The 27,181-nt window shown below is 42.0% G+C and overlaps 1 protein-coding gene across 2 annotated transcripts in view; it reads right to left on the bottom strand.

The window, feature by feature from the left end:
* The window catches only part of LOC122799823 (dihydropyrimidinase-related protein 3), a 1,038,656-nt gene that overhangs the window by 208,116 nt on the left and 803,359 nt on the right, over nt 1-27,181 (bottom strand). For both annotated transcript variants that reach the window (XM_044069139.1, XM_044069140.1), the window contains exon 10: nt 23,764-23,905. In XM_044069139.1, the coding sequence (XP_043925074.1) occupies nt 23,764-23,905 (142 nt within the window). The remainder of the gene's footprint in view (nt 1-23,763; nt 23,906-27,181) is intronic.

The following is a 27,181-nucleotide window of genomic DNA, read 5'->3' as shown; positions in this document are numbered from 1 at the left end:
TTAGAAAAGATTTTCTTTTAAGAAATAACACTCAGGGAGGAAAGGCCCTCTAATTTAAACGGGCAACTACGGCCCTCTAACTGAAACGGGCCATACAATCCTATGGGGGGGGGGGGGGATAGGGGTCAAACACTAATACAATCACACAAGAAAAGCAATTAACTATAAGGAGTAAAAGATGAAGAAAAAGGTGGTGAAAAAAACAAGATTTAGCAAAAAATCTTCTACTTCGCCAAAGAGCCAGTAAGGAGACAACCTCGAAGCTTTTGCGGCAAACAAGATCTGGGGAGCTGTCATGAGGCACTATGGGATAGGGGTTAGCCTCGAGCCAGTAAAAGCTCTCGAGCTTTAGTATCAGCCTAGTCGGAGCCGAATATCGGCTCCAAACCCATCCAGCCAGAATTACAGCATGATAGGACTACATAACATCAATAGTTTATACTATACAGGATCAATTGAGAAGAAATGGCAGCTCATAGCTCAAACAAGGAATGATGGGTTCCCCAAAAAAATTCCTTAACTGTCCTCCAGGATGGTGGAAAGCTCAGGAAGAATGAAACTGGAAAACAGATTCATTGTTACGGGGAACACATGACTTTTGTATCTGATATTATCATTTTCATTTGTTCCTCAACGGATGGGACAGAGTCCCCAGCTAGATGTACCTTGGGTGGTCCTCGTGGAAGGATATTTCAGAGTTCTGGAGAGCCAAAGGCAGCTCTTTTCCTAGAAATCAAATCCAATTTGTAATGAGCAATAAAGGTATGAGCACTAGACCAAGTGGCAGCTGCATAAATGTCATCCATCGAAGCTCTTGGCCAAAAGGCTGAAAGGTCACCATAAGCCTCGCTGAATGTGCTCTTGACGGATTATGCAAAGACAAACCTCTCTGTTTACAAAGGATATGCAATCAGTCAAGCATTTAGCTAAAGTCAATTTGGAAACTGTCATGCCCCATCTGTTATAAGAAAAAGGAGATTAACAATTAATCAGATTTTCTGAATTCTTTGGTTTGATGAAGATTAAAATGAAGTTGCCTATGTACGTCCAAAAGATGCATTATATATTCACCTTTATTGGAAAATTTTGGAAAGAAAACTGCAAGGTTAATCACCTGTGAATTTTACAGTCAGAAGCCACCTTGGGAAAAATGATGGGTTAGTATATAAAGACACCCTATCCTTATGAAAGATCAGGTAAGGAAGCTCAGATCCAAGGTGACCTGGGCTTCAATGAAGTAGGATATGAAGGTATCAGATCTGAAACTTTTGAGATTCTCGCAGGGAGCTCAGAGGATGGAGCAGATGTGCTAGAATGGCTGGGGAGGCCTCCTCTTAGGGTCTCTATCCTTTGGGGACGATTTAGGCTTCCCATTTTAAGGCCTCTTGGAGGGGTTTTGACCCCCAGTAGCTAGAGAAGAAGCAAAAGAGGGAAGAAGGCCTTTCAGCATTGAAAAGAAGTTACGTACCTACCATAACATTCCATCTATGCTATCGATCTTCATTCTTTCCTCATGAATGGGTTTGAATCCGATCAGTCAGATCTGACTTGGCCGATGTTACAGCTCGCAGCTACCATATCTCTCGAGCTTTTCCCTTACCCACAATGTATCCTGCCAAATACCTCAGATTTTGTTTGCTGTTATACAGTGTAAAAGGACAGAGATATATATGGGAAGCCATATTCATCTTCAGAGACCATGTAACTGCTCTTTCCTTCAGAAGTTATAGATGGGGGTAAGTTGGAGGGAATGTGAGGAAAGAATGAAGATCCATAACACAGATGGAACGTTATGCTAAGTACATAACTCCTTTATCTGATGTAGTATCTTCATTCTATCCTCACGAATGGGACAGCATCCTTAGCTACTTGAAGCCAGGGTGGACTCAAGAAAGGATATTCCTGAGCACCACAGAACCAAATGATGCCCTACCTCTGGAGACCAGATCCAATTTGTAATGAGTAATAAAGGTATGAGGAGTAGCCCAAGTTGCTGCTGCAGAAATGTCATTCACAGACATCCTAGACTGGAAAACTGTGGAAGTAGCCACGGATCTAGTGGAGTGTGCTTTCAATGGGTGTGTGAGAAAAATGCCTAATTTATTATAGCCAAAGGAGAAGCAGTTTGTTAAGCATTCTGACAGTATTTTTAGAAACTGATTTTCCCAATGTTGGCCCAGAAAAAGGAAACAAATAGTTGGTCTGCTTTCCTGATTCTTTCTATTCTATGCAGATAGAAATGCAACTGTCTATGAACATCCAGTAAATGTAATATATATTCTCCTTTGTTCGTAAATTTACAGAAAAATAATGGCAGATTGAACTATTTATACTGGATTCTGACACCACCTTTGGAAGAAAGGACGGAATGGTACGTAAAGTCACTATCTTTGTGAAAAAATAAGTAAGGAGGTTTAGAAGACAGTGCTTATATCTCAGAAATTCTTGCGGAAGTGATGGCAACCAAGAAAATAGTCTTCCATGAAAGAAATTTAAGGTCACATGTAGCTACTGATTCAAAGGGAGGTTGTGTGAGACTGCAACATTAAATGTAGGTCTCATGGAGGTGCACAGTCTTTAAAAGAAGGCTTTAGAAGAAGAAGAAGTGTCCCTTTTAAGAAGGCTTTGCTCAACTTGAGAAGCTATGGGTGCGCCATTCAGTCCTGTATGATAATTAGAAATTGCTGCTAACTGTACCCTAATGGTTGAGGTACTAACACCACTTTGAAAAAAACTGAGAAAGGAAATCTAAAATGTGGTAAACAGAGGCTAAAAAGGGGTCAAGATTATGCTGCTGAGACAAAAAATAGCAAACCTTTTTCATTTATAGGTTCATAGCTAGATACTGGGCTATCTGCCTGAAGGCATATATTAGCCCAGCCACGCTGTTCAGTATTCACCGCCCCTTTGGTTAGTTCCCTAGACCCTTGATCTACCAGCTAGTACCCTTGGCCCCTATCTAGTAGAGCTGTTGGTATGATCCCTGGTGTGAACTTTCTGTTACCCATCCACTCGTCAATGTTCCTCTTGAAGAGTGATAGTGAGGGGCTCTGTCTTATGTAGATCGGGACCTTGTTCCATAGCAAGGGAAGTCTTTGCGAAGGGAATCTATCCCTCCAGCATGTTCTATTCATTGTTGTGCTGAGGTTTATATCCCTAGACCATGTAGCTCGAGTGGATTTGGTTTAGCTAAGATGGAGCATGTTCAACAGTTCTGGGTTGGACATGGCTCTGTATGTCAGACAGAGATCGCCTCTGAGAAGGCTGTATGCAACAGAGAAAAGCCTTAGTTTTTTCAATCGTGCTGCATAGGGTAACTGTTCGAGGCCAGTAATCCTCTTATTGAGGTACCTCTGTGGTCTCTCCAGCTGCTGGAGATGCCTAGCCAGGTACATTCCAATTGGTGCATTGTACTCAATAATGGGTCTGATGAGGGAAGAGTTGAGGGGCACCATTACATCCTTAGATCTTGATGCGAACCTTTTCGTGATCAGATGGGTCACATAGAAGGATTTTCTAACGACCTTGGCAACATGGTTATCAAAGGAAAGCTGACTATCTACTAGAATATGTTTTTCTTGTCAAAGGTTTATGGAAAGACAGACTCATACATTGGACAGGTGATGACAGCATAGGTTGTCTGGTTATTAAGGGAACTAGAGAAACCAAGCAGTTAGCTTGACATTTGGTATATCCGGGTTTAACATGCCCATCGGGTGAGACAGGAAGTCTGGAGTCGGACCTAGATTCGATGGTGGTTGAACTAGGTGAGGCCATAGAAAGGGAAAACAAATTTGTCAAGGCCAATAGGGGCAATGAGGATCACTGTGCTCTTTCACCTGGCAGCTTTCTGCAGACATTTTGGAATCAATGGGGTTGGTGGGAATGCATAAAGGAGACGGGGAGGCCAGTCGTGAAGTACAGCATCCCTTGGTGACTGCCCCCATGGGGGAATTAGGGAAAAGTAGTTGCTGCACTTGTTGTTTAGGGGACAGGCAAAAACATTGCAGCATGGCTGGCCCCATTGATGGAAAATCTCCACCACAACCTTATCGTTGAAGGACCACTTGTGTGGAAGTAGTATGCACCTGCTCAGTTTGTCCACAAGCATGCTGGATCTCCCTGGAATGTGAATTGCTAAAAGAAAGTGGTCTGAACAGATCGCCCACTGCTGGACCCTGAGTGCTTCTCGACACAGTGGGTAAGATCTGGTCCCCCCCATTTGTTGATGTACCAGACGACTACCATGTTGTCCATTTGAATCGCAACCATCCTGGAGGGAAGAACATCTTGAAATGCTCACAATGCCAACAGCACTGCTCTCATCTCTAGAACATTTATATGTAAACTGGCCTCTTCAGGGAACCAAGTACCCTGGACTGTCCTCCCTAAATAATGCCCACCCACTCCCTATCTAAGAAGCATCTGTGGTCACTATGGTCTTGGGCTGTTGGGGAATGAATGGACAGCTATGGAGCAGTTGATCGGACTGGAACCAACAACAAAGATCTCTTCTGCACGTGTTGGTAATTTTTACCTGATATGACATTGATTGATGGAAGATTAACCAGTGGGTAGCCATCATCCACTGCAGGATCCGCATGTAAAATCTGGCCAATGAACTAAGGTTATTTCTGCAGCCACAAGGCCCCAAGTTCTGAGGACTGTGGTCTGAGATTGATGTATTGTCTACAACCTTCTTGACCTGTGACCTAATAGTTATCACTCAGTGATATGGAAGGCAAGCAATGGCTATGTTTGTGTTGAGCAGTGCTGCAATAAATTCCAGTGTCTGAGTTGGCTGAAGGTGTGATTTTTTTTATAATTTATGGTATTTCCTAGGATAGCACATGTGTGGAGAACCTGATCTCTTGACTATGAGTTGATACCTGGTTGGAGCAGTAATGAATCAGTTTTCCAGGTAGGGAAACACCCAGAATCCCTGCAGTCTGAGGTGTGCTACTACTACTGCCATGTATTTGGTAAATACCCTGGGGACTTTGGCGAGTCCACAGGGCAGTACTCTGAAATGGTAATGACTGGCTCCTAGCTGCAAGTGTAGGTAGTTTCTGGACTGCCTGATCATCTTTATGTGACAGTAGGCATCTTTGCCCAGAAAAGGGAGAATGGACTGAACAGTGACCATCCGAAACTTGGTTTGTTGAACAGATTTATTTAGATTTGCGAGATCCAAAATTGATCTCCAGTCCCCAGTCTTTTTTGGCACTAAAAAGAACCTTGAGTAAGTTTCAGATCATATCTGGTCTGGTGAGACCTCTTGGATGACTCTTTCTAGCAGCTTTTGAATCTGAATTGCTGCTTGATCTCTCTGACTGGATGGGAGAATGGGGATTTTCCTGGGAATTGGGCGGTTTGAAGGGAAAATGCTATTATATATATAATAATCTCTGGATATAATCCTCTGCACCCAAGTATCTTTTGTTAATTCTAGCCAGGCTCTCTGTGCAAGGACAATCTTCCCACGACTGTCTCCAGAGGTGAACATTCAGGCCTTCATTCAGGTGTTCTGGTAGGGTTTATCAAAGAAATATTCTCATGATCTGTGATTTTGTAGGCCACCTCTGCCACAAGGGTGATGATGTTCATTGGAGTTCCCCCTTCTGCCTATGGAGGCACTTCCTTCACGTGTGTCATGGAATGGACTTTGAGATTTTTTGAACCACATTTTCCATTCTTTCCATTGATTCCTGGAAAAGGATCTCTGGGGGCTGAAAAATGTATGCCCATGGCAGACAAGGCACAGTGTTTCTTTCAATTAAGGACAAAAAGGGTAGTTCCATCAAAGGAAGCACTGACGAAATTGGACTTGAATGGCTCCGCAAAGTTGCCTCCTCATGAAAATGCGTCAACTCCCAGCTCTTGAGGTTCCTTCTAGGGCTGCCAACTGAGAAGTTACTGAATCTTTAACCTCTGCAGATATTTTTCCTGAGAGAGTATTTGATAACTCTTTGTTCAAATCTCTCTGAAGTCGAACAAACTGTGCCAGATAGTTCAGCAATCATAATGCAACCTTGCTGAAGCAAAGACATACTTCTCCAGTCTGTCCAGCACCCACAACTCCTTGTTGGGGGGATGGACAGTGGAATTCTCGTTGGCTAGTTCCTTCTTTGTAGCTGCCACAATGACCATGGTATCAACTGGAACCCACTTCCCCCAAAACTGTCTGCAGTTGGTGTCATTATCCTGTCCGGTCTCCAAGGTACTCGCTCTATGGAGTCAGGCTCCTTCCATGCCTATGAGCTTATCATTGGGTGGAGTCACCCAGGAACTAGAGGATCCTGTACTGAAAGCTTCTAGGAGAACAGATTCCTCCAGTGTAGGGTTGGAGGATGTCCAACCACCTCTCTGCTTCAGGATCACTAGTATGTCTCCAAAGGGAACATCTTCAGGAAGTGACGATCGGGACCTTTCGCCTTTGTCAAAATCCGTGTCTTTGGTGACAGACTCCTGTGGGGACTTTAGGTGCTTCCTCTTGCACATCCTTTTCCTGGGTATTTCCTCAGTGGGATGTTCTGGGGAAGTCTTGGAAGAGGAAATCAAAATTCCCTGAGAGGAAACCTGAGGTTTCAGTACAGGATGTCCCCATGGAGAGAACAGTTGAGACTCCAGGTGCTGGGGCATCACAGAATTGGTAGGTTCCGAGGGGGAAGGTTCCATCAGGACTGTCGAGGTGTGAACACTCTCTTCACAGCCTGTTGAAGGAGCCACAGAGAGGCTCTGATCCGAGATACCAGATTTCTGAATCATCACTTCTCTCCATTCCATTGGCACCTCCCCCCAAGGAGGAAGCTGGAACCAAATTGTTCATTCCCAAGGCACAGAGACAGCTCCACAAACTTTGGAGTCAAATGCTGCAAGCCAGACCCGGCAGGCAGGCTTCGGCACCGAGAGGTCTCCTGATCCGAAAAACAAGGAGGTCTCAGAGAATTTGTCCGATCGATGAAAAGGAGATCCTTAGATCAGAGACCAACAGATCTGGATGACTGAAATCCTGAAACGCTAATACAGCAGATGGAGTCAGAGGAGGATGGAAGGTTGGATTACCTGATGTAGGTACCAAAAGAAGACCAATCTGCCCCTGAGCCAACAGAATCTTCCTCCCACTCTCTTCACATCTTCTTCTGTGAGACAACTAGAAGAACAAGCAGAATAAATGGAGAGGGATGCTGGTCTCTACAGAAAAGGAGATGGAAGCTTGTCTGGTACTGGGTCAACCAACGGAGAATATCTAGTACAAGGACAATAAAGAGTTTCCAAAGGTTGTGTTTGACTCTGATTGAGCTGGAACAGTTGCATTTGTTTTAGAAAATGTAGGATCCAAAGGAGCAGTCAGATCTAAAAGCTTCATCTTTTTTTGATCTGGGGTTCAAACTGGATCTGTTTCCATGAAGAGTCTGAGGAAGATTTTGATAAAGTGGAAAGCTTTGACTTTGGAGACTGACTTCTCCAAAAGAAGAAGGAAGGAGACCTTTGTAATGGACCCAGGCAGTATACACAAAGGGAGTGTGTATCTCAGATAGGCAACTTATGTCCACATTTGGAACATTTCTTAAATCTTACAAGTTTGTCACTCATCATGTAAGTACATTCCCACAGTAACCATACGTCAAAATTCAGAGAAAATGAAAAAGAGTAAGTAACTTTTTTTTTAAACAGTCTGAAGAAGGAAGGAGAAGGAATACCACCGATGGTAAGAACTACAACCAAGAGGTAAGAATGAGGGAGATACCAACGATAGTATCTAGCAGTGCCAAGTACAAAAGGAAACTGATCAAAAACAGACAAAAAGATTACAACCCTCAAGTTCAGTAAAGGAGATGAGGAGGCAAGGAAATACCAACAATGGTATGTCAGACATACGACGAAGTTAAAAAGGCAAAGGAGAATATAGAAAAGGGGAAGATTTCAAACCACAAACAGTAAAACAGTAAGGACTAAAACATTACAAGGTAAGCTATGGAGAAAAAAATGTTTAATAGAAGAGTCTTCAAGAAAAAAATTACTTATGTATAAGGGAGAAAATCGAGAGATCTGGTGGCTGCAAGCTGTAGCAACAGCCGAATTAGATCTGACAATATCAGATCTTAATTTTCCCTTCACTATGAGCCCTGGAATTGAAACCAGCACAAATGGAGCAATCCATTTCTAAACAGGCAGCACCCAAACAGTAAACATATTCCTTTTGGGCATCAGAATGAGGAATCCTATACCCACAGAAGTGCATTTTTTAAAAGTGGTCAGTTTATCTGCCATGCAAAACAAATAAAAAAGAGAGACGAAGAAGTTCTAAACTCAGCTAAGCAATACCCTCTAGAGAGAAGGAAAGAAAAGATTACAGGGAAAGAACTAAAAATACCAACAATGTTACTTCGTCGAGTACCCAAACAATAATACAGAAGAAAAAAAACTACCTGACGGACAGGACTGGAAAACTATTCAGAAGTAAGTGGTAGAGGGAGCGAAAGATATATGTGGTTTAAAGGAAGTAAACTTACAACTGTACAATAGTGAAAATTCACCCAAAAGTTTGAGCGTAGGAGATCTGTGTCTGAGTGACATGGTGGCAAACAGCATCTGAGGTATGTTAGGTTGGTGGCACATTATGCGTAAGGGAGGAGTTCCAAGAGTTGGAGCCGTGAATCTAGTGAAAGCGGCTCAGGTGGATCCAAAGTTGGATCAGAGACCCATCAGTTGATGAACAAATGAAAACGACAGCATCAGATACAAGGTTTCCCTTGAGACAGGAGCAGCTGCCCAAATCAATGGCTGCAATCACCTGCATTATCTTTTCTAAAAAATACACTTGTGTAAGTAAACTTACAATAACAGTAGATGTTTGAATGATCACTGCTGCAGTAGCTTTAGCTATATGGGGTTATATTCTGTACAGGATATAAACAAACAGCTTCCAGCGCTATAAGGAAACTTCCATGCTCCCAAATTGTTGGCATTTCAAGACGAACTGAAGAAAATCAACAGTTTAGGCACCGAGCCCTTCAGAGCATTCATGCCACCTAAGAAAGGGAGGCTAGAGGTCAATGCTATGTAAATAAAAAAATCAAAGTCAATAAAAAATATATATTAGGAGGATGGAAGGAAAGAGCACCTACTGCAGCAGTGATCATTAGAAAATCTACTGCTATGGTAAGTTTACTTACCCAGCTAAACTATAGTCATTGTTTGGTCACTGCTGCAGTAGCCTTAGCTATGCAGGTAGACTTCCATAAGTTATACTGAATGGGAGTAGGAAGGACGGGAATACAAGAGCACTTAGAAAATGGTTCTAGCAAAGCCCGCTCTAGACTTGGAAAAGGAATGGTTCTAGCAAAGCCCGCTCTAGACTTGGAAAAGGAATCAAGTTTGTAGTGCTTTGTAAAGGTATGTACACAAGACCAAGTTGCTTCTTCTAGAATATTTCTAGAACCCACCCCTTTTCAAAAAGCCACTGATGAAGCCAAGACCCTAGTAGAGTGTGCCTTGACCCTGCCTGGAATTGCCTTATTGTGGTAGGTATAACAAAAGAAAATAGCATGGGACAACTACTTGGAAATGTGGCAACTATTTTGAAATAGTCTGCTTTGACAAAAGGTTGCCCTTTTTTCTTATCTTCATAAGAAATGAATAACAAATTAGAGTTTTTCCACGTTATGAACCTCATACCAGCCTGACAGGCTGGTTCAAGTGGAGCATGAGTTACATTTTCCAAAACAAAGTTACAATCCTGAGGATGAGCCACCTGTTTTCTAGGTGGCCTTTTATCCAGTACTCCTTTCAAAAAACATCTTAACATGAGAATGCATTGAAAGGAGAGACTCTAGAGGCAGACATGCTGAAATGTCCAAAAAATGAACCCTGATAGAGGACTAAAAAATTTCAGATGACAATAACTCGCACAAATATTTTAGAGTCTGAAAAGGTAATCAGAGGTATTGAAGAATAGTATTCTGAACTTTAGGACTTTTACAAACTGGTTTAGAAAAGAAAGATCTAAAACTGTTTTCCAAGATTTCTTTGGTACTAGAAACATTCAGGAAGAAAACATTTTCCTATCAGAGAAAAAGGGACAGTTCCTATCACCCACAGTCAACAGATACTGACTGGCATGAGAGAAAAATGAAGTTTTACTTGGTGGATGAAAAGGAGACAGGAACTCTCACTGCCGTTTTTATTCCTTGATGATTAACTCTCACAACCCATATGTCTAAGATTATCTGTTGTCAGAGAGAAACAGAGCCAGATTTTGGAGAAGATTTAAAGGCTATGTTATTAGAACATGACTGTATGTATTTTTATTCTTGTTGCTTGGAATTTTTCTTCTTGGACCTGCATTCAAAAATAGAAGTTATGTCTTACCATAACGTTCCACCTGTGTTGTCGATCTTCACTCATCCTTGACTGGGTTCGGTTTCCTATCTTAGAACCGATTCGGCCTTTATTCCAGCTCATCTCTTCCAAAAACTCTCGAGATTAGCTCTACCCAGAATGCTCCTCTCAAGATTACCTCAGATCGAGTTTGCATAAGATAGTAAAAGACAGGAAATAACAAATCAGAGACCATATCATTCATGTATTCATGTATTCATAAAGGAGTAATCCAATCTGCTGGGATAGATCCATTCCACCAAGAAGCCCAAAAGGCAGGCAGAAGGAGGGTGGGAATGTCAAGGATAAGTGAAGATCGATAACACAGGTGGAACATTATGATAAGACATAACTTCTTTATCTGATGTTATCAATCTTCACTTAATCCTTGACTGTGGGACAGAGTCCCCAGCTACCAACATCTTGGGAGGTCTCATAGAAAAATATTCCTGAGCACCACTGAACCAAAAGATGCTCATCCCCCTAGAGACCAGATCCAGCTTGTAATGAGTAATAAAAGTATGCAGGGATGCCCAAGTAGCCGGTGCACATATATCATCTACAGATGTTCTGGGATGGAAGACTGTGGAAGTGGCTATTGCCCTCGTAGAATGTACCTTTACAGGTCCCAGTAGCTGCACTTTCCTTTTGTCATAAATGAAGATTATGTAGTCCTTGAGCCATCTAGCCATAGTAACCTCTGAAACTAGTTTGCCCAGAGTAGCAGAAGAGAATGTAACAAACAGCTGATCAGATTTTTCTGACTTCCCTTGTTCTGTGAAGGTAAAAACATGATTGACTGTGAACATATAGCAAATGCAGACAAATATTCTCCTTTCTTTGAAAAGTTTGGAAAAAATACCGGAAGTTGTGTCATCTGATTGATATTAGTGACGGATACTACTTTTGGTAAAAAGGAAGGATTCGTCCGCAAAGACACCATGTCCTTATGAAAGATTACGTAAGGAGCTTTGCAAGATAAGGCCTCTAACTCAGATACTCTCTTAGCAGAAGTAATAGCAGCCAAAAATGAAGTTTTCCAGAATAAATACTTCAAATCTCAATTTGCGGATGGTTCAAATGGGGGATTAATTAAAGATTGTAGCACTAGATTCAAGTCCCAAGCTGTAGACAGATCCTTGTATGGAGGCCTCAACAATAAGGTACCTTGCAGAAAAGCTTCCTTGTATGGAGGCCTCAACAATAAGGTTCCTTTGAGAAAAGCTTTACAAAGTTTGTGTGACATTGCAGCTGTATCATTTAGATAATTAAGAAAATCAGAAATTGCAACTAGATGAACCCATATAGTTGAGGTGGATGCCCTGCATCGAAAAGCAATGGTAAAAATTCCCAAACCTTATGAACTGGTGCAGAATATGGGTTGAGATTACTGTCTGTAACCCATTCTGAAAATATTTGCCACTTGCTGCTGTATAATCGTCTAGTCAAAGGTTTGTGGGAGATTAGAACAATTTGTTGAACTGGGGCAGTAAGGCTAGTATGATTGGCAATCATTGGAACTGGAGAAGCCACGCAGTGAGCTTAAGATTTTGAAGATTTGGATGTATGAGTCCCTCCGGATGGGATACTATTTATGGAGTTGGGTCCAACGTCCAAGGTTTCTGAATTAAGTGAGACCACAGAAAGGGAAGCCATATCTGTTGAGGCCAGAATGGGGGAATGAGAATTATCTCAATTCTCAAAGAATCCTGTTCTTTGACGTTTTGGCTTTCTTCAGAAACTGGGAAATAATAGGAATCGGGGGAAAGGCATACAGTAAACCAGGCGGGCCAATCATGAAGGACAGCATTTCTCGCTGACTCTCTGGGAGGGGGGATCAGGACAAAGTAGCTGCTGCACTTGTGGTTCAGGGGGGATGCAAAGAGATCGTTGTAGGGCTGGCCCCATTGATGGAATATCCTCTGCCACAAAAGGGCTGAGAGACCACTTGTGAGGCTTCAGGATGCTCCTGCTTAATTTGTCCATGATCACATTGGAGCTCCCCAAAATATGCAATGCAGCTAGAAAGCGGTTTGTTGAAATTGCCCATTGCCATATTCTGAGTGCTTCTCGACAAAGAGGGTAAGTTCTGATTCCCCCTTGTTTGTTGATGTACCAAACCACTGATAATGTTGTCTGCTTGGATCACAATCGCTCCCAAGAGGACGTTTTTTTGGAATGCTTGCAACGCCTGAAGTACTGCCCTCATCTCTAGAACACTGATGTGCAAACTGGCCTCTAACTGGGACCAAGTGCCTTGGACTGTCTTTCCCAGATAATACCCCCCATCCATGACGCATCTGTGGCCACTATAGCTTTGGGTTTGACGGGGGACAAATGGACGGCCCGTTAGAATCATGTTGGAATGGAGCCACCAACTGAGGTCCTTTTTGCATAAATTGGCAATCAATACCTGATGGGACACTGGTTGATTCAGTAATGACCATTATAAAGCCAAGAGCGATTGCAGAATTTGTATGTGAAACCTTGCAAGAGGAACTAAAGTGATGGTGGCCGCCATAGATCCTAGAGTCTGTATCAATAGATCCTAGAGTCTGTCTTGCAGTCACTGTTCTGTTGTGAATAATCTGGCTGACTTGTGATTTTATTCTTTGAAGTCTTTCTTGGGATAAAGACGTGATACAGGTACTTGTGTCTTACACCGCTCCTATGAACTCTAAATGCTGTGTTGGCTCTTGACAGGATTTTTCGTAGTTTAGAGTGATTCCCAATGAGAAGCAAGTTTGAAGAACGTAGTTCCTTGCCTGCAGCAGAAGATACTCAGTGGTTGCTGTAATGTGCCAGTCGTCCAGGTATGTAAACACACAGAATCCTTGAAGTCTGAAGTGGGCTGCTACTACTGCCATGCATTTGGTGAACACCCAGGGGGCTGTGGTGAGACCAAGGTGCAGGGCTCTGAACTGATAATGACCGTCTCCCAGCCAGAAGTGCAAAAATCTTCTGGAGCATTTGTCTATTTTTATAATATGCATCCTGAAGATCTATTGAGCACATCCAATCATCTTTCCCTAAGAAAGGAAGTATAGACCGAATAGTGACCATATGGAATTTTGTTTGTTTAACTAACTTGTTCAAGACAGTGTGATCCAAAATTGGTCTCCAGTCCCCTATTTTTTTTGGCACTAGAAAGAATCTCGAGGAAAATCTGGATCTTAACTGGTCTGGTGGGACTGCTTGGATGACTCTTCATTCAAGCAGTTTTTGAATTTCTAAAACTGCTGCATCCCTGTGACTGGTTGGAACATCTGGAATTCTCTTTGATTGCTTGGGTTGCTTTGAAAAGGGAATATTGTAACCTCTGGATATAATCTTTTGCATCTAGTTGTCCGTTGTTATGTTTAGCCAGGCAGGTAGGTGCAGGGGTAGTCATCCTCTGTCTGCCTCCAGAGGATGGCAATTGGGCCTCCATTCAGGAGTGCTAATAGGAGTTACCAGGCATCTTCTATTCTAACTACCTCCTCTGCCCCGGGGGGGGGGGGCTTACCACGCAAGTCCTGGAAAGGCCTTTGGGATTACTTAAACCACAGCTTCCACTCCTCTAGTTCCTGGAGTAGGGCCATTGAGGAGTGGAAAAGCATACTTCCATGGCAGAAAGGGTCTTTCCATCCTTCTTACATCTGGCAAGAGTCTCTAACTTTGGGGCCAAAAATGGGTGTTCTACCAAAGGCAGCACTGATGAAAGAAAACTTAAATGGCTCCACAAACTCATATAAGCACATCCAGGCGCAACTCCTCATGGCTACACCAGAACCTGCTGCCCTAGTCGTCCCTTCAGCTGCGTGTGCAATGAGCCTCATGGACGAATTACATACTGAATCAAGTGTTGCCTGCTGGGAAGCTACTTTATCCAAACTCCCTCAGCTACGGTTCCTGCTAGAGTGCCTGACAGCTCCTTTATCAGATCCCATTGAAGCTTGGTGAAATGTGCCATGAAGTTCAAGGACCTAAGCGTGAAGATTGATGGAGCATATATGTGCTTCCCGAATCTATCCATCATCGTAGACTCTTTATTAGGAGGATGGATAGTAGGACTTTCATCAGCAAATTCCTTTTTAGTGGCATCTACTGGTACCCCTTTAGCACAGTGTTGCTGATCTGCAGGAGCAGACAAAATGTGTAGGGACTGGTTTGATGGAATCAGGAATCTTCCAAACCTGGTGCGTAATCAACTTAATTAGATTGTCAGCAGGCAGAGAGATCCAAGAAGTAGATGGTCAGGCATGGAAAGCCTCCAGGTATACTGACTCCTCTAAGGAAGTCTGTTGGGAAGTCCAGCCACCCCTCTGTTTCAGGCTCTCTAGAATGTCACTGAGCGCAACATCTTTCAAGGGTGAGTTTGGGGAATCTTCCTCTTCATCAAAGTCAGTATCTTCTGTGTAAGACTCTTTAGGGGAGTCCAAGTGCTTCCTCTTGCACCTTCTTTTCAGGGGTACCTCCTCGGTGGGATGGGCCAGGGAAGTGTCTGAAGAGGAGATGACTACTGTGGTTGAATCCTGAGGTTTCCATGTCTGCTGTCCCGAGGTGGAGGCAGCTCTGGGTGAGGAGAAGGGCATGGATACTCTTCCGGGAAGAGAGGTAATGACTGTGAGTCCATAGTGAACAAGGCCCTCTCCACGGCCCAGAAAGCAGGCACCCCCCCCCCATAGAGGAATGGGAGCTGGGAATCAAAATGCACTCCTTAGAAACTGTGGTCCCATCCCACACTGAGGTAGCTGGCCCCAAGCCCAAAGCTGGAGTCAAATGTTCATGTGCCGAAGCCCTGAGGAGTATGGACGGCTCTGACAACATCTGTGTCAATCTATGCTCCCCAGAACCGACAATGAAGCCCCAACCCCAAAGGGTCTCTGGTTCTGACAAAACTGATGAGGTCAGAGTAGTCATCAGAGCCAGAGAAAAAGATCTCTCCAGCACCAATACAGTCGACACCGGGACTGTCAGAACCAGGAACTCCGAACGCTCAGTTGGAGTCAGAGGAGGAACGAGAACCCGTGTAGAGACATGTACAGCTCCAGTGCCAAACGTGCTAGGAACTGAAGAAGTGGCTAATCCCCTTGCCTCCAGAAGCTGGTCCATCAGCCTGAGAACATCGGACTCTGTGAGGCTCTTGGTGGAACGGACCAAAGAGACCAACGGGGACAGGGGTTTCCCCAAGAATGGGCTTGGAGGTCGGTCTGCAAAGGGATCTATTGTAAGAGAATATCTTGTGCAAGGCAAATCTTTAAATGAAAACTCCTTTTGTTCTGAGACAGGTGGAATGGAGGAGGGGGAAAAAGTCTGATCCAAAGTAGTAGTGGTTGCTGAAATTGTCGGTGCAGAGGCTGACACCAGTGAAGGTAGCTGCTTTCCATTTGGTTCTGTTGAAACTGTCGGAACTGGGGAAGTCTTCATCTTTTTATAGGCAGTTCCGACAAAACTGTCGGAACTGAGCAGTTCCTCTTTTTAGATCCTTCATGTCTGGATGAAGAGGAAGAAGAAGGGGAACTAACATCAGTCTTAGAAGCTACAGATATGGCCTCATCAAAACTGTAGACCAAAAATGGGACGGAAGATTACCGTAGAGGTACGGAAGAAGGAGGGAGAACTACCAGCAATGGTATTCAAGAGAAAATACTACTTGTATTAAGAAAAGAGGAGCTGGGTAAGAGAATAAAGATTTAGGAAGCAACTAGCCAATAAAGATTTTTGAAAAAGGTAAATAACACTTACAGTTATAATCAACGGTAGCTCAAGAGTTGACAGGAAAGAAACGTGCCTGGCACTTAAAGCTGCAAACAACATCTGAGGTAATCTTGAGAGGAGCATTCTATGTAGAGCTAAGCTCGAGAGTTTTTGGAAGACATGAGCTGGAATAACGGCCGTGTTGGTTCCAAGATACGGAAAGGAACCCACAGTCAAGGATTAAGTAAAGACTGACAACAACAGACTGGTATTTTCATACCCAACTGGACTATCCTGGCCAACCGACAGAAAGAAAACAAAAAGAAAAAAGAAAGACATATTTTTCAATTATATTTGCTTAAAAAACTTGAATATAGCTTAAGCCAAGAATGTTAATTTAGATATTCACCTATATAAAACAAGGGAAATCATTATCTTACTTCTACATATAATATTAGTTAGTACATTTTTGCCCCTCACCCCCACCCCAGCAGCCCAAGACTGCAACATTATATTAACTTTAACCAGCCTTTCTTAACACATCCCACTGTAAAGCCTGGATACCTTATAGCTAAAAAAAGTGCTTTCTTGCTTTCATATATTTAGCATACATATACAGCAGTCACTGATAAGACTCCGTTTATATCACATTTTAAATCCCCCTGACTGCACACTATATAAAAACTGTGTTACAATATATGTAATTTCCATCGCAAAACTTTTATGCAAATATTTATATGAACAAATACTGTTTTACTTGCAGTTACCTCTTCAGTCCCTTAGTGTCCTTCTAAATATTGACAACAGTGTTTTACAGTTCACCCACTAGTTTAACACAGTCAATAAAATACCATTTTTTCTCATCCACTTTTAGCAAAGTTGCATTTCACATTTCTATTCCTATATCTGAATGGACTGATGGTTTAAGGTCTCCCATTTATTCACTAATTTCATAAAACTGCTGGTTTTCATCCTGATCATCACCATCTCCCAGCACCAGCTCTGTTTCAAGCCCAAGGTACACCTAATTCTTCTAGTCAGCTCCTGTGTTTTTTCCTGTCACTCAGCAATTTTTCTTTGGAACAACTGAAAGGGTTTCAATGAGAAAGACTCTGTACGGGCATTACTACTGTCAGAAGAATGAGGAGCAGAGTTCCCTTCTGCTTGCTGCTTCCTTCTTTCTTGTTTTTTTTACTTCCTCCCTGGTCAGTTCATACAGCAGCTTAAATCCCACACCTACTTCTCACCATTCCTTGATTGCTGGGATAAACTTGCCTCCTTTCTGCCTGATGTATGGTTAACAGTAATCCAAAACAAGCAACTCTGATGTCCACAAGTTTAGTACCTTTTCCTTCTTCCACAGTTTTGCCAGTAGAAACTCTTTCTATTGGCATGATTGTATTATAGGTCTTAGCTACTTTGTCATGGCAGGTTTTGGAGCATAGATGCGATGTGCCCTCTCAATTAATAAATCCTGCCATGGAACACCAATCCAATTGTTTATTTGTACTTTCATAAAACTAACGCAATCTGTTAATTCTAGTTTTTCTGGTACAGCAGAAAATCACAGGTTTTCTCTACGTGTTTTTTTTTTTTTGGAAAAAGCTCTTCTTGAGAAGCCTCAAATTCGGACAGTTTTTTTTATCAGTTCTTCTCAATAGCTAGTCAAAGCCTCTTCAATTCTGTTCAGCCTGTTATTTGACTTCATGTATTCTGTCAGTGTTTCACTTATTTTAAACACAACTGAAAGCATCTGACTTATTTTTCCTTTAAATTACAAGAAGCCATTTCCATTACCAAAACTGAAAACTAAAATTATTTTGCTAGGCATTCACAAGACTCATTACAGCCTCAGTTTCTTCTCCTTTTCAAGTTGAACTTCTCTTACTTTTTCGATATTTCTTGTCTGCTGGCATCTAGGTAGTGTAATTACTAACCAGTAACTGAATTTTACCTAAATTGATAAATTTTACTGGCTCTTTCCATACTTTCAGTTTTTACACTGGGAAAGCTTTAACCAACCTACAGATCACTGTGTAGCCATCTTGAAAGCTCTTTGGGAGTCACATACTTATCTGCCTTCCAATTTTAAAATAAGTTTTACTGTTTGCAATGCTATTTTATTTTATTTTAAATTTGCTTATGTGGGAATTTCCCCTCCAAAAAAAAGTATTTGTTGACAGAATCTGAAGACAAGATGTCATCAGAATTTGATTCAAACCAAGAAGGGGAAGAAATCTGAGATCCATAATCGAGAGGGTTTGTATTATAACAACGAAAGTTTAAAACTGCGAATGCTCTAAATATTGAAAATGCCGGACCTCGAAGTGTTTTTTGTGAGATCGCAGTACTGTGAAGATCAGAATATTTGCCCTTTCCTCACTGTAGTGCAATCTCGGAGTTGGTATATATATTTAGTGGAGAGTGTGGGGGCTAATAACAGGTTCAAGGTCCAGCATTTTTGATATTTAGAGCATTAAGAATTTTAAACTTTCATTGTTATAATATAGACCCAATCAAGATACCCCCACCCCGGTCTGAATCAGGAAAGTCAGCCTCATTAGCTGAATTTCTTTTTATCTCTAAAGGAATAGAAAAAGAAGAAGAGGAAGAAGGCTGACATATGTGAAAGGCTTGAAGGGCTTTGAAATGACCCTGGGCAAACTTAAACCAGTCATCATTTACAGACTTTTAACAGGAATGAGTTATGAGGGGATATACTTAGTGTTTTGAGTATGTTTATGTGGAATACCCAGATATCTGGTCCTATGGGTGGAAGCTAAAGGTCTGACTTCCATCAGGGAGCCCTGAACATGCTTGCAAACAAGGAGGTGGTATAAACTCTATTCCTCAGTTAGAACTAATCTGTGTTTCCCCTTCCTGGCTGAATTAGCTGTATGGCTGGTCAGGCACTCTAAACTCCTTAGCTATGAGACCCTCTAAAGGGGCAACTTTAAAGGACCCAGAAAAAGCAGGATGGATAGTTCAGGGGCTGTAAAGCTGCTTCAGTGGATCTGCCCACCTCCACCTGACAAACAGAAGTGGAAGTCTGGTTGAAATCAAGCATCTCTAAGTTACTTTTTTATCTGAAGGATACATCAGAGGACAAAGGGGACAGGATATAGCATAATGGTTAAGGACTTCACCTCATAGACACAAGATACAGAGGTTGATTCTGACCTTGGGTTATTGGCTAGATTTAAAACAGCCCTTTTGGTCAGTTAGCCTAGGATTCAACTATGAATGCCAAGACAGCATGCACTAATGTCTGAAGCCATTTGTTCTCTAGGTAAGTTTTAGAGTATTTAGAATAGTCGGGATGATTTTAGGGGTGAATGCCTAACAGTTAGAACAGACGTTGTTTTGTACCCCAAGACAAGTAAGCAACTTAAGTAGAAGTAATTGTACAGATTCTGACCCCATACTCACAGTGTTGTATTAAGTGGGTCTAAATTACAACCACGAAAAGTCAGTTCAGCGAACGGCTTTTACATCGAAAATGCCATTTGTCTAACTCGCTCTTGTGGGGGGCTGCACCCCCCACTAATTATATATACCAGGTCTATATTGAATCAGCAATGCTTAAAAAAGCGAACGCTGATAAATCAACCCTAGTTAACTGAACACTCGGAACAGCAATTCTTTTCCCAGGGAAAAAATTGCTGTTCCACCAAAAAAAAAAAACTTACAACAGTATTTAATGGGGGGGGGGGGGCTGTGGCTGTGCCCCCCAACCGCCCCCCCTACTTAAATATACCAACTCTGAGATCGCACCACAGTGAAGGAAACTGCAAACTCCCAAAACTGGCCCAGTGATTTTTTTTCCCCTGGGAAAGAAATTGCTGTTCCGGGTGTTCGGGATTGTCAGCTTTGCTCAAATAGGGTCGATGAATCAGCGTTCACTTTTTTAAGCATTTGCTGATTCAATATAGATCCTATATACCAACTCCAGGATCACACTACAGTGAGGAAAGGGCAAATTTTCCAGTCTTCACTGTACCACAACCGCACTATAACAGTTCGCTGAACAGCATTTTCGATGTAAAATGCCATTTGCTGAACTGACTCTTCAAACATGTGATATAGACCCTTATTAAGTACATAAGTTTTGTATCCAATGTTGTCTTTTCCATTTGCCTCAACCTTTGGGACAGAGTCTCCAGTCAGAAAATTGAGTAATATTAGGAGAGAATATTCCACAAAATGGTGCAGCCAAAAGGTGTCCTAGATCTGTACCAAATGTCTCATTTGCAATGGGCAACAACGGTGTAAGTATTAGACCAGGTAGCTGCTGCACAAATGTCATCTAATGAAGCACAGCTAAGAAAGGCAGTTGAAGTAGACAACTGCCCTAGTACTGTCGGCTTTTGGTTTAACAAGCAGGGATAAACCCTTCATTGTATAAATAAAGCATAAGCAATCAGAAGGCTATCTGAACAATTTGCCTTAACTTGTGTCCCAAACTTAACTTTAGAGAAAGACACAAAATGTTGGTCTGACTTCCTGATGTGTTTGGCTCTGTCCAAACAGAATCTCAACTGAAAATGAAGGCCCAAGCAATGAAGCATGAACACACCCTTGTTAATGAAGTTTGGGAAAAAGAATGGAATTGAATAGATTGTTTCAGACTAGACTTAGAGGTCACCTTAGGCAAAAAGGAAGAATATGTCCACAATGAAACCCTGTCTTTGCGAAAAACAAGGTAAGGCTGTCCCAAGCAAAATAAGGCATGCAGTTCCGAAACGTGTCTGGCTGAAGTTAATTCAATTAGGCAAAGTGTTTTCCACGACAGAAAATTTAAGGTCACAGTAGCAGCTAGTGTGAAAGGGACCCTGGTTGCAGCGTGAAGAATCAAGTCCCAAAAATAAATGGGTCCTTTAATGGAGACCTGAGAGGAAAGATACCCTTCAAAAAGCTTTAGACAATTTTAAAGAAGCAATTAGGAGATGGTCTTGGCCCACATGGAAATCTGAGATGGCCCCCAATTGAGCATTAACAGAGTAGCTAGTCCTGGACTGAAAAAGATTAGAAAATAAAGTACTGCATTTAATGGATCAGAGAATGGATCCAACCCCTTTGGCCTAAATTGTAAAGGTTTTCCACTTACTATCATAACCCTTTCTGGTGGAAGGCTTCTGAGAAGAGATGGGGATATTCAGAACTCTTTTAGATAACTTGGAATATCTGGCCTTTACTGGAATTGGAGAACCAAGCGGTCAACCTGAGGGATTTCAGATTCAGGTGAGGGTGGCCAAAAGGGTAAGAAATCAGACTTGGAATGGGATCCAGAACACAAGGAGGGTGCAACAAGTGAGGCTACAGGAAGTGAAGTCATACTTGTCTGGGATAGAAGGGGGCTATGAGAATTTCCAGCACTTTGCAATGTGCTACTTTCTGCAGAAACTTGATCATCAAGGACACTGGGGGAAAAGCATAAAGGAGTCCCAAGAACTAAGTAAGCAATAGAGTATCTCTCTTTGTGACTATCCCTTGGGAGGGATCAGGTAAAAGAGTTGCTGAGTTTGGTGTTGAAGGTCGTTGCAAACAGACTGAAGCATGGCTGGCACCAGCAGCTGAAAATCTGAGCAGTCACTGACAGATTGATTGCGAGGCTTTAGAATCCTCCTGCTCAAATTTCCTGCAAGAATGCTGAATATCTCAGGAATGTGTGTTCTCATCAGAAAACATTGATAGGACATTGCCGACTGCCACACCCTCATGGCTTCTCAATACAGGGGATAGGATTGGGTTTGCCCTTGTTTATTTATGTACCGGACCACTACCATGTTGTCAGTCTGGACCGAGATCACATCTCTGGGGAGGCAGTCGTGGAAACTCTGCAATACTAAGAGGACTGCTCTCATCTCCAAAACATTGATGTGTAGATGGGATTCTGATGGGGTACAGGTACCTTGGCCCATCTTCCCTTTGTAATGCCTGCTCACACTCCATTTGGGAAGCATCCCTGGTCGCCATGGCCATAGGCTAGGGAAGAACAAATAGGCACCCTGCAGAGGCATGATTTGACATCAACCACCGTGGGATGTGGCAAAGACAAAATGTTGGTTAGACGAAAAGGAAACTCATCGGGTGAGCTGTGACAGACAGGACTGAAAGAGTTCACTGAAGAACCCTCATGAAGATGAACAAGAGACTGCAGTGGCAATTAGACTGATAAGAGAAAAAACAAGTAAGTGTGTAGCCTCTAACACTGCAAATGTTGACTGGCCTCAAGTCACACAGTCAAATGCACCAAGGGCAAAAGTGGCTATATATACAGCTATGTACTATTCTTTGGATTATATTTATTTTTCTTATCCATTGTATCCATAAGTTTGTTTTGCTCTTTATATTATTAACTTGTCTCTATTTGTATGTTTTGTTCGGGGCTTTTCCCCTCGGGTCTCCACTGAAAATGGGTAATTTCTTACCCAGTTGGACTAACCTGGTTAACAAATGTGAAATAAAATAAATAAATAAATATGCACACTTTCCAAATCTATCCAAAACTAATGATTCAGTGCTCAGGGCATGATTCATATTCTTCAGAGATTTCTTTCTTCATGGCTGCAGTGACCACAACAGTATCAACTGCAGAAACCCTCCACTAAGACCTATCCTTGGGCAGGAATAAAACTTTATCAGGCTTAGGCAGTACTGGCTCCACTATATTGGCCTTTCTCCATGCCATCCTGGTTACAAGGTTGACAAACTCATCTGGTGGTACCAAAACCCAAGACACGGATGGGCCCACAGCAAAGGAATCAAGAAAGACTGACCCTCACGGGAAGGGGCTTCTCTGACTCAACCCCCTCTCTCTCTCTTCATCAATTGAGAGATCGCAAAGAAAAGAGGCATCATCATAAGGGGATTAGTGGACCATTCCCCTTTATCAAGGGCAGAATCCATACTCCTCCTCATCAGCAGAAGAATTGTCTCCCTCAGACAATGATGACTGAGAGAGAGGGGAGACAGTTTATGACCACACCCCAAGCATTTTCTGAAGCCTAAAGTCTTACCCACATTATAACAACAAGGTACAGCACACAAGCAAAACTATTACAAAAACGTCACAGAACCAATGGAATGACAAAAGTCTAGCAGCAGTATTTCAACAATTTGTTTAAGGCAAAAGGAATGTAATAGTAGTAGAGAAACTAATTCTAACCACTCTCATAGACAACAGGGAAAAATACTAAGATAATGGCTGAGAGCAGAGTTCACACTCGCAAACAATCCTAAAAGCAGGGCAAAGTACAAGAAGTTTTTTTTTTTGGCTGAAAGAGGACAAAATATCCAACAAATAAGAAAACTATGAAGCGACTCTATGATCAATAGCAAATATGTAGCAAAGCCACAAGCACTTATCTGCACAGGAGCTTTGGAAGAACACATCCGACAATGAAAAGTGGCAAACAAGATCTGAGGAAATTTAGGCATGCAGAACATTATGGGAGAGGAGGTGGAGCCTTGGACTTGAAGATTCTGAAGTGCTGGCCTCAGATCTGATTGGATATGACAATCTACAAGTCGAAGTAGATGGAAAATGCAACACTGGATCAATAATTAAAAATGCATCTAAATGAAAGAAGAAATTGCAAGACCTGATGCAGTTTCATTAGGTTCATAACTTTATTTATAACTTATATTACTCATGTTATTGTGGCTTTCACTGATTTTGGACTAAAAATAAAGACTTACCACTGCTTTGTCCCAGACCACAGACATTCTCTCCTCAATTCCATTAGTACCTTCAGGAATCACAGTAAAATTGTCCTTTCCTATTGCCTTCTGTGCTGTACTGAACGTACAATGAGCACTTCCTGAAACCTGAAGATCTCCACTGTAAAAAGAGACCATGAAACAAACAACATTACAAAACTATAGAACACAGCATAATTACAAAAACAGTCAATATCACAGCTTGGACCACTGCAACAGGTATTCAGCTCCTTACCCTGTCACCAATAACTGAAGTTTGACAACTAGTATTGGGTGACAGATGGCCAGCCAAAAGCTGAACCAAGCATGCAGCTCTGTCACTCTGGAAGTAATCTGTAGTCCATGGTGCTGAGTACTGTCCCCTATTGAGGTCCAGAGGAAGAAAAAGTGTTAATCCATTAACTTCTACATCAAATCTGCTGATACGTTAAAAATGGGAGAGGATGTATGGGTGGGCAAGCATACTATGCTCTCTCTTATACTGTCAAATGCAAAGTGTATGTTTTCTATACAAGTGCTGAGCCACAGCTACCATGGGTAATAGGGGCCTTCTAGTCCCATCATCTCCCCTTCCTAGACAATAGAGTGCATCTCAAACAAAAAAAAGAATGAAAAAGAAAGAAAAAAAGAAACTATAATAATTCTTAGGTATAAAACAAGAAGACACAGCATATTCAACCAAGGTCATAACATTGTATTGTATATACATTATTCATGGTTACAGCAAGAAGTCAGGAATATTCTTTTCAAAACTGGCTTCAGTGACTATCTATTCTACGTGTTTTTTGTCTCTCTGGGTTTTCTTCATTTTCTCTCTTGCTAAACATGTTTTTCTACTTGATGCACATATCTGTAACTTCAATAAAGATGTAAAAATGTCAGGCTTTACTAAGAAAACCATACAAACTCTGTAGCTCTCGTAAGATCACAAGGTAAATAGCATTGTTATACTATCACGGCATTTTACTAAAAAAATGTGCTCTCACAGCATTTTTCAAATGAGTAAGCATTTTAACTTGTCTTAATTTAAAACATCAAAATCTGATTCAGGAATCACAAGGAAAAAAAATCACAAAATAAAATTGACTAACAATATTAAGAAATGTACATGGTTTCTTGCTGCAAGACTTTCTTCAGGAGTTAAAAGTTTACAACAGTGTAACATGTAAGTTTAAATGATAGAAGCTTAGGGCAACCAATCATTAAACTGAAATAATGATGAAAAGTTAATACATAATACACACATTCAAACACAAGAATAAGCAAACTAATTTATTCAGCATCCATCTGCTTGACTTTTTAACAATGGTATACAAGTGCCTGAAGGACTTAATCATCTCTCAAAGAAATCTGATAGTCATATTATAGTAAGATCATTTGCAACATGAAAGCTTGAGAATAATTTTAACTTTATGCATACATTTTATTTGTTGGTTCCTGAGTCAGAGCTTGGTCTTCCTCTGACTCGGTTATGCTCCGATTTTGGATTTATCAGCTTGAGCTATGTTACTATTTGGACTTTCATTTAAATTGTTTTAGTGATGTTTTTAATGCAGTTACCTGCTTCAATATATAAACAGAATGACTTTCCAATCCTTGTCCTATGATGGGTTTGCATTTGTTTGTGTGTGTGTATAAATATAAGATTTCAAAGGTTGTCATAGCTGTGGGTAGTAGTGGGTATAAACTTCCACTATCTATTAAATGCTCCCATGGCATGCGTCTCTAAAAGCCTCTGAGAGCCAAGTCCAGCTCTTGGCCTGCCTTCATGTGTGGTTTAGTTTCTAAGTCCAGTGAAACTGTTTGTACTGACAGGAGAAGGGGTGAAGGTGGGTGACTGGTGCCTCTAAACCAGTTGCTTTGGGCAGGTGAGGCTTGTCAATCTGGGAAGGTAACCCACCTAGGAGAAGGCAATCTCTGATTTAAAACCCTTGTTACCTTGCGGCAACACCTAATCATGGTGAAGGCTTAGGGAGTAAACCTCATGGAAAAATGTAGAGATGATTGGGAGGTTGGCTTAATGGCTAAGGTGTTTGCCTTTCAAACACAAGGTGCAGGGTTTGAGTCTCACAAGGGATAATTGGCTAGGCTTAAAATGGCTCTCAAGGGCAGTTAGTTTTTTTTTTAGGGGTTGGGAGGGTGGCCTAATGATTAAGGTGTTTGCCTTACAAACACAAGGTGCAGGGTTTGAGTCTCACAAGGGATAACTGGCTAGGCTTAAAATGGCTTGCAAGGGCAGTTAGGTTAGTACTAACCTATGAACCTAAGGTAGTTGGAGGGTGTATTTGACCTCACTCTGGCAGATCCTGCGATGACATTGATACCAAGCTGTAATAGCCTTTCTCCTTGGATTATATTAGTGGCATGGAGAGGGGGAACCTGCTGCTGGGCATCAGCTGTTTCCTCAGATTCACTTGCCCAGGCTTGCACCCTGGAGAGGACACTCCAGCTTTGCTTTGTCAGCAGTTACACAACACTGGAAGTAGCAGCTACCGGTAATAAGCCAGTGCATTGAATTGGTGCAGAGTGAGGCACCAGGGGCTACTTCCAACAGTGGCAGAGATCCTTTGATGTCATTGGGCAGCTACCACCTGCCTTAAGCTGGGCAGCCCCCAGCCAAATAGGTGATGCCTCACCACAGTCCACTTGCTCTACTGGGTGTGTGGGGCTTAGGGAACCCCCAAAAGGTGGATCTTTAACCACACTCCAGGAAAAACAAAAAGCAACAAAATAAACCAAATGACTCCAGGCCTTACGAAAGATCTACAGAACATCAGTGATGCTCAGAAGACAGCAGTCATTAACAATGAGCTGAGCAGATTGCAGATGGACATTGTAGCTCTCCAGGAAACAAGACTGACGTCCACTGGATGTCTCAGGGAGAAATACTTCACTTTTTTCTGGCATAGGAAGCTTCTAGAAGAGACCACAGAACATGGTGTTAGTTTTGCATTCAGAAACGACCTTGTTGGATTAGTCATACCACCAAATATGGGAAATGAGAGACTGCTGAAAATTCACCCACAAACACCAATGGCCATGGTCAACATCTTCAGTGTCAATGATCCTACTTTCACCTCTACACAGGAAGTCAAGGACAGATTCTATGATGACCTTAGTGGTGCTATCAGTGAGGTCCCTTCCTATGAACCATTATTCATTCTTTGTGATTTTAATGCCAGAATTGGCTTCTGCCATCACAGCTGGCCATCTTGTTTGGACATTTTGGAATAGGAAAGATGAATGAAAACAGACAGTGTCTCCATGAACTTTGTTTCCAATATGACCTCTGTATAACCAACACCCTCTTCAATGTCAAGGCTCAGCACAGAGTTGCATGATGGCACCCAAGATTGAAATATTAGCACCGACTTGACCTTGTCCTCACCAAAAGCAG

The sequence above is a fragment of the Protopterus annectens genome, chromosome 4.part0 (assembly GCF_019279795.1).
Source record: "Protopterus annectens isolate FY-2018-M chromosome 4.part0, PAN1.0, whole genome shotgun sequence".
Classification (NCBI taxonomy): Eukaryota; Metazoa; Chordata; order Ceratodontiformes; family Protopteridae; genus Protopterus; species Protopterus annectens.
The sequence above is the reverse complement of the archived record's forward strand: the minus strand, read 5'-3'. Positions and strand labels throughout refer to the sequence as shown.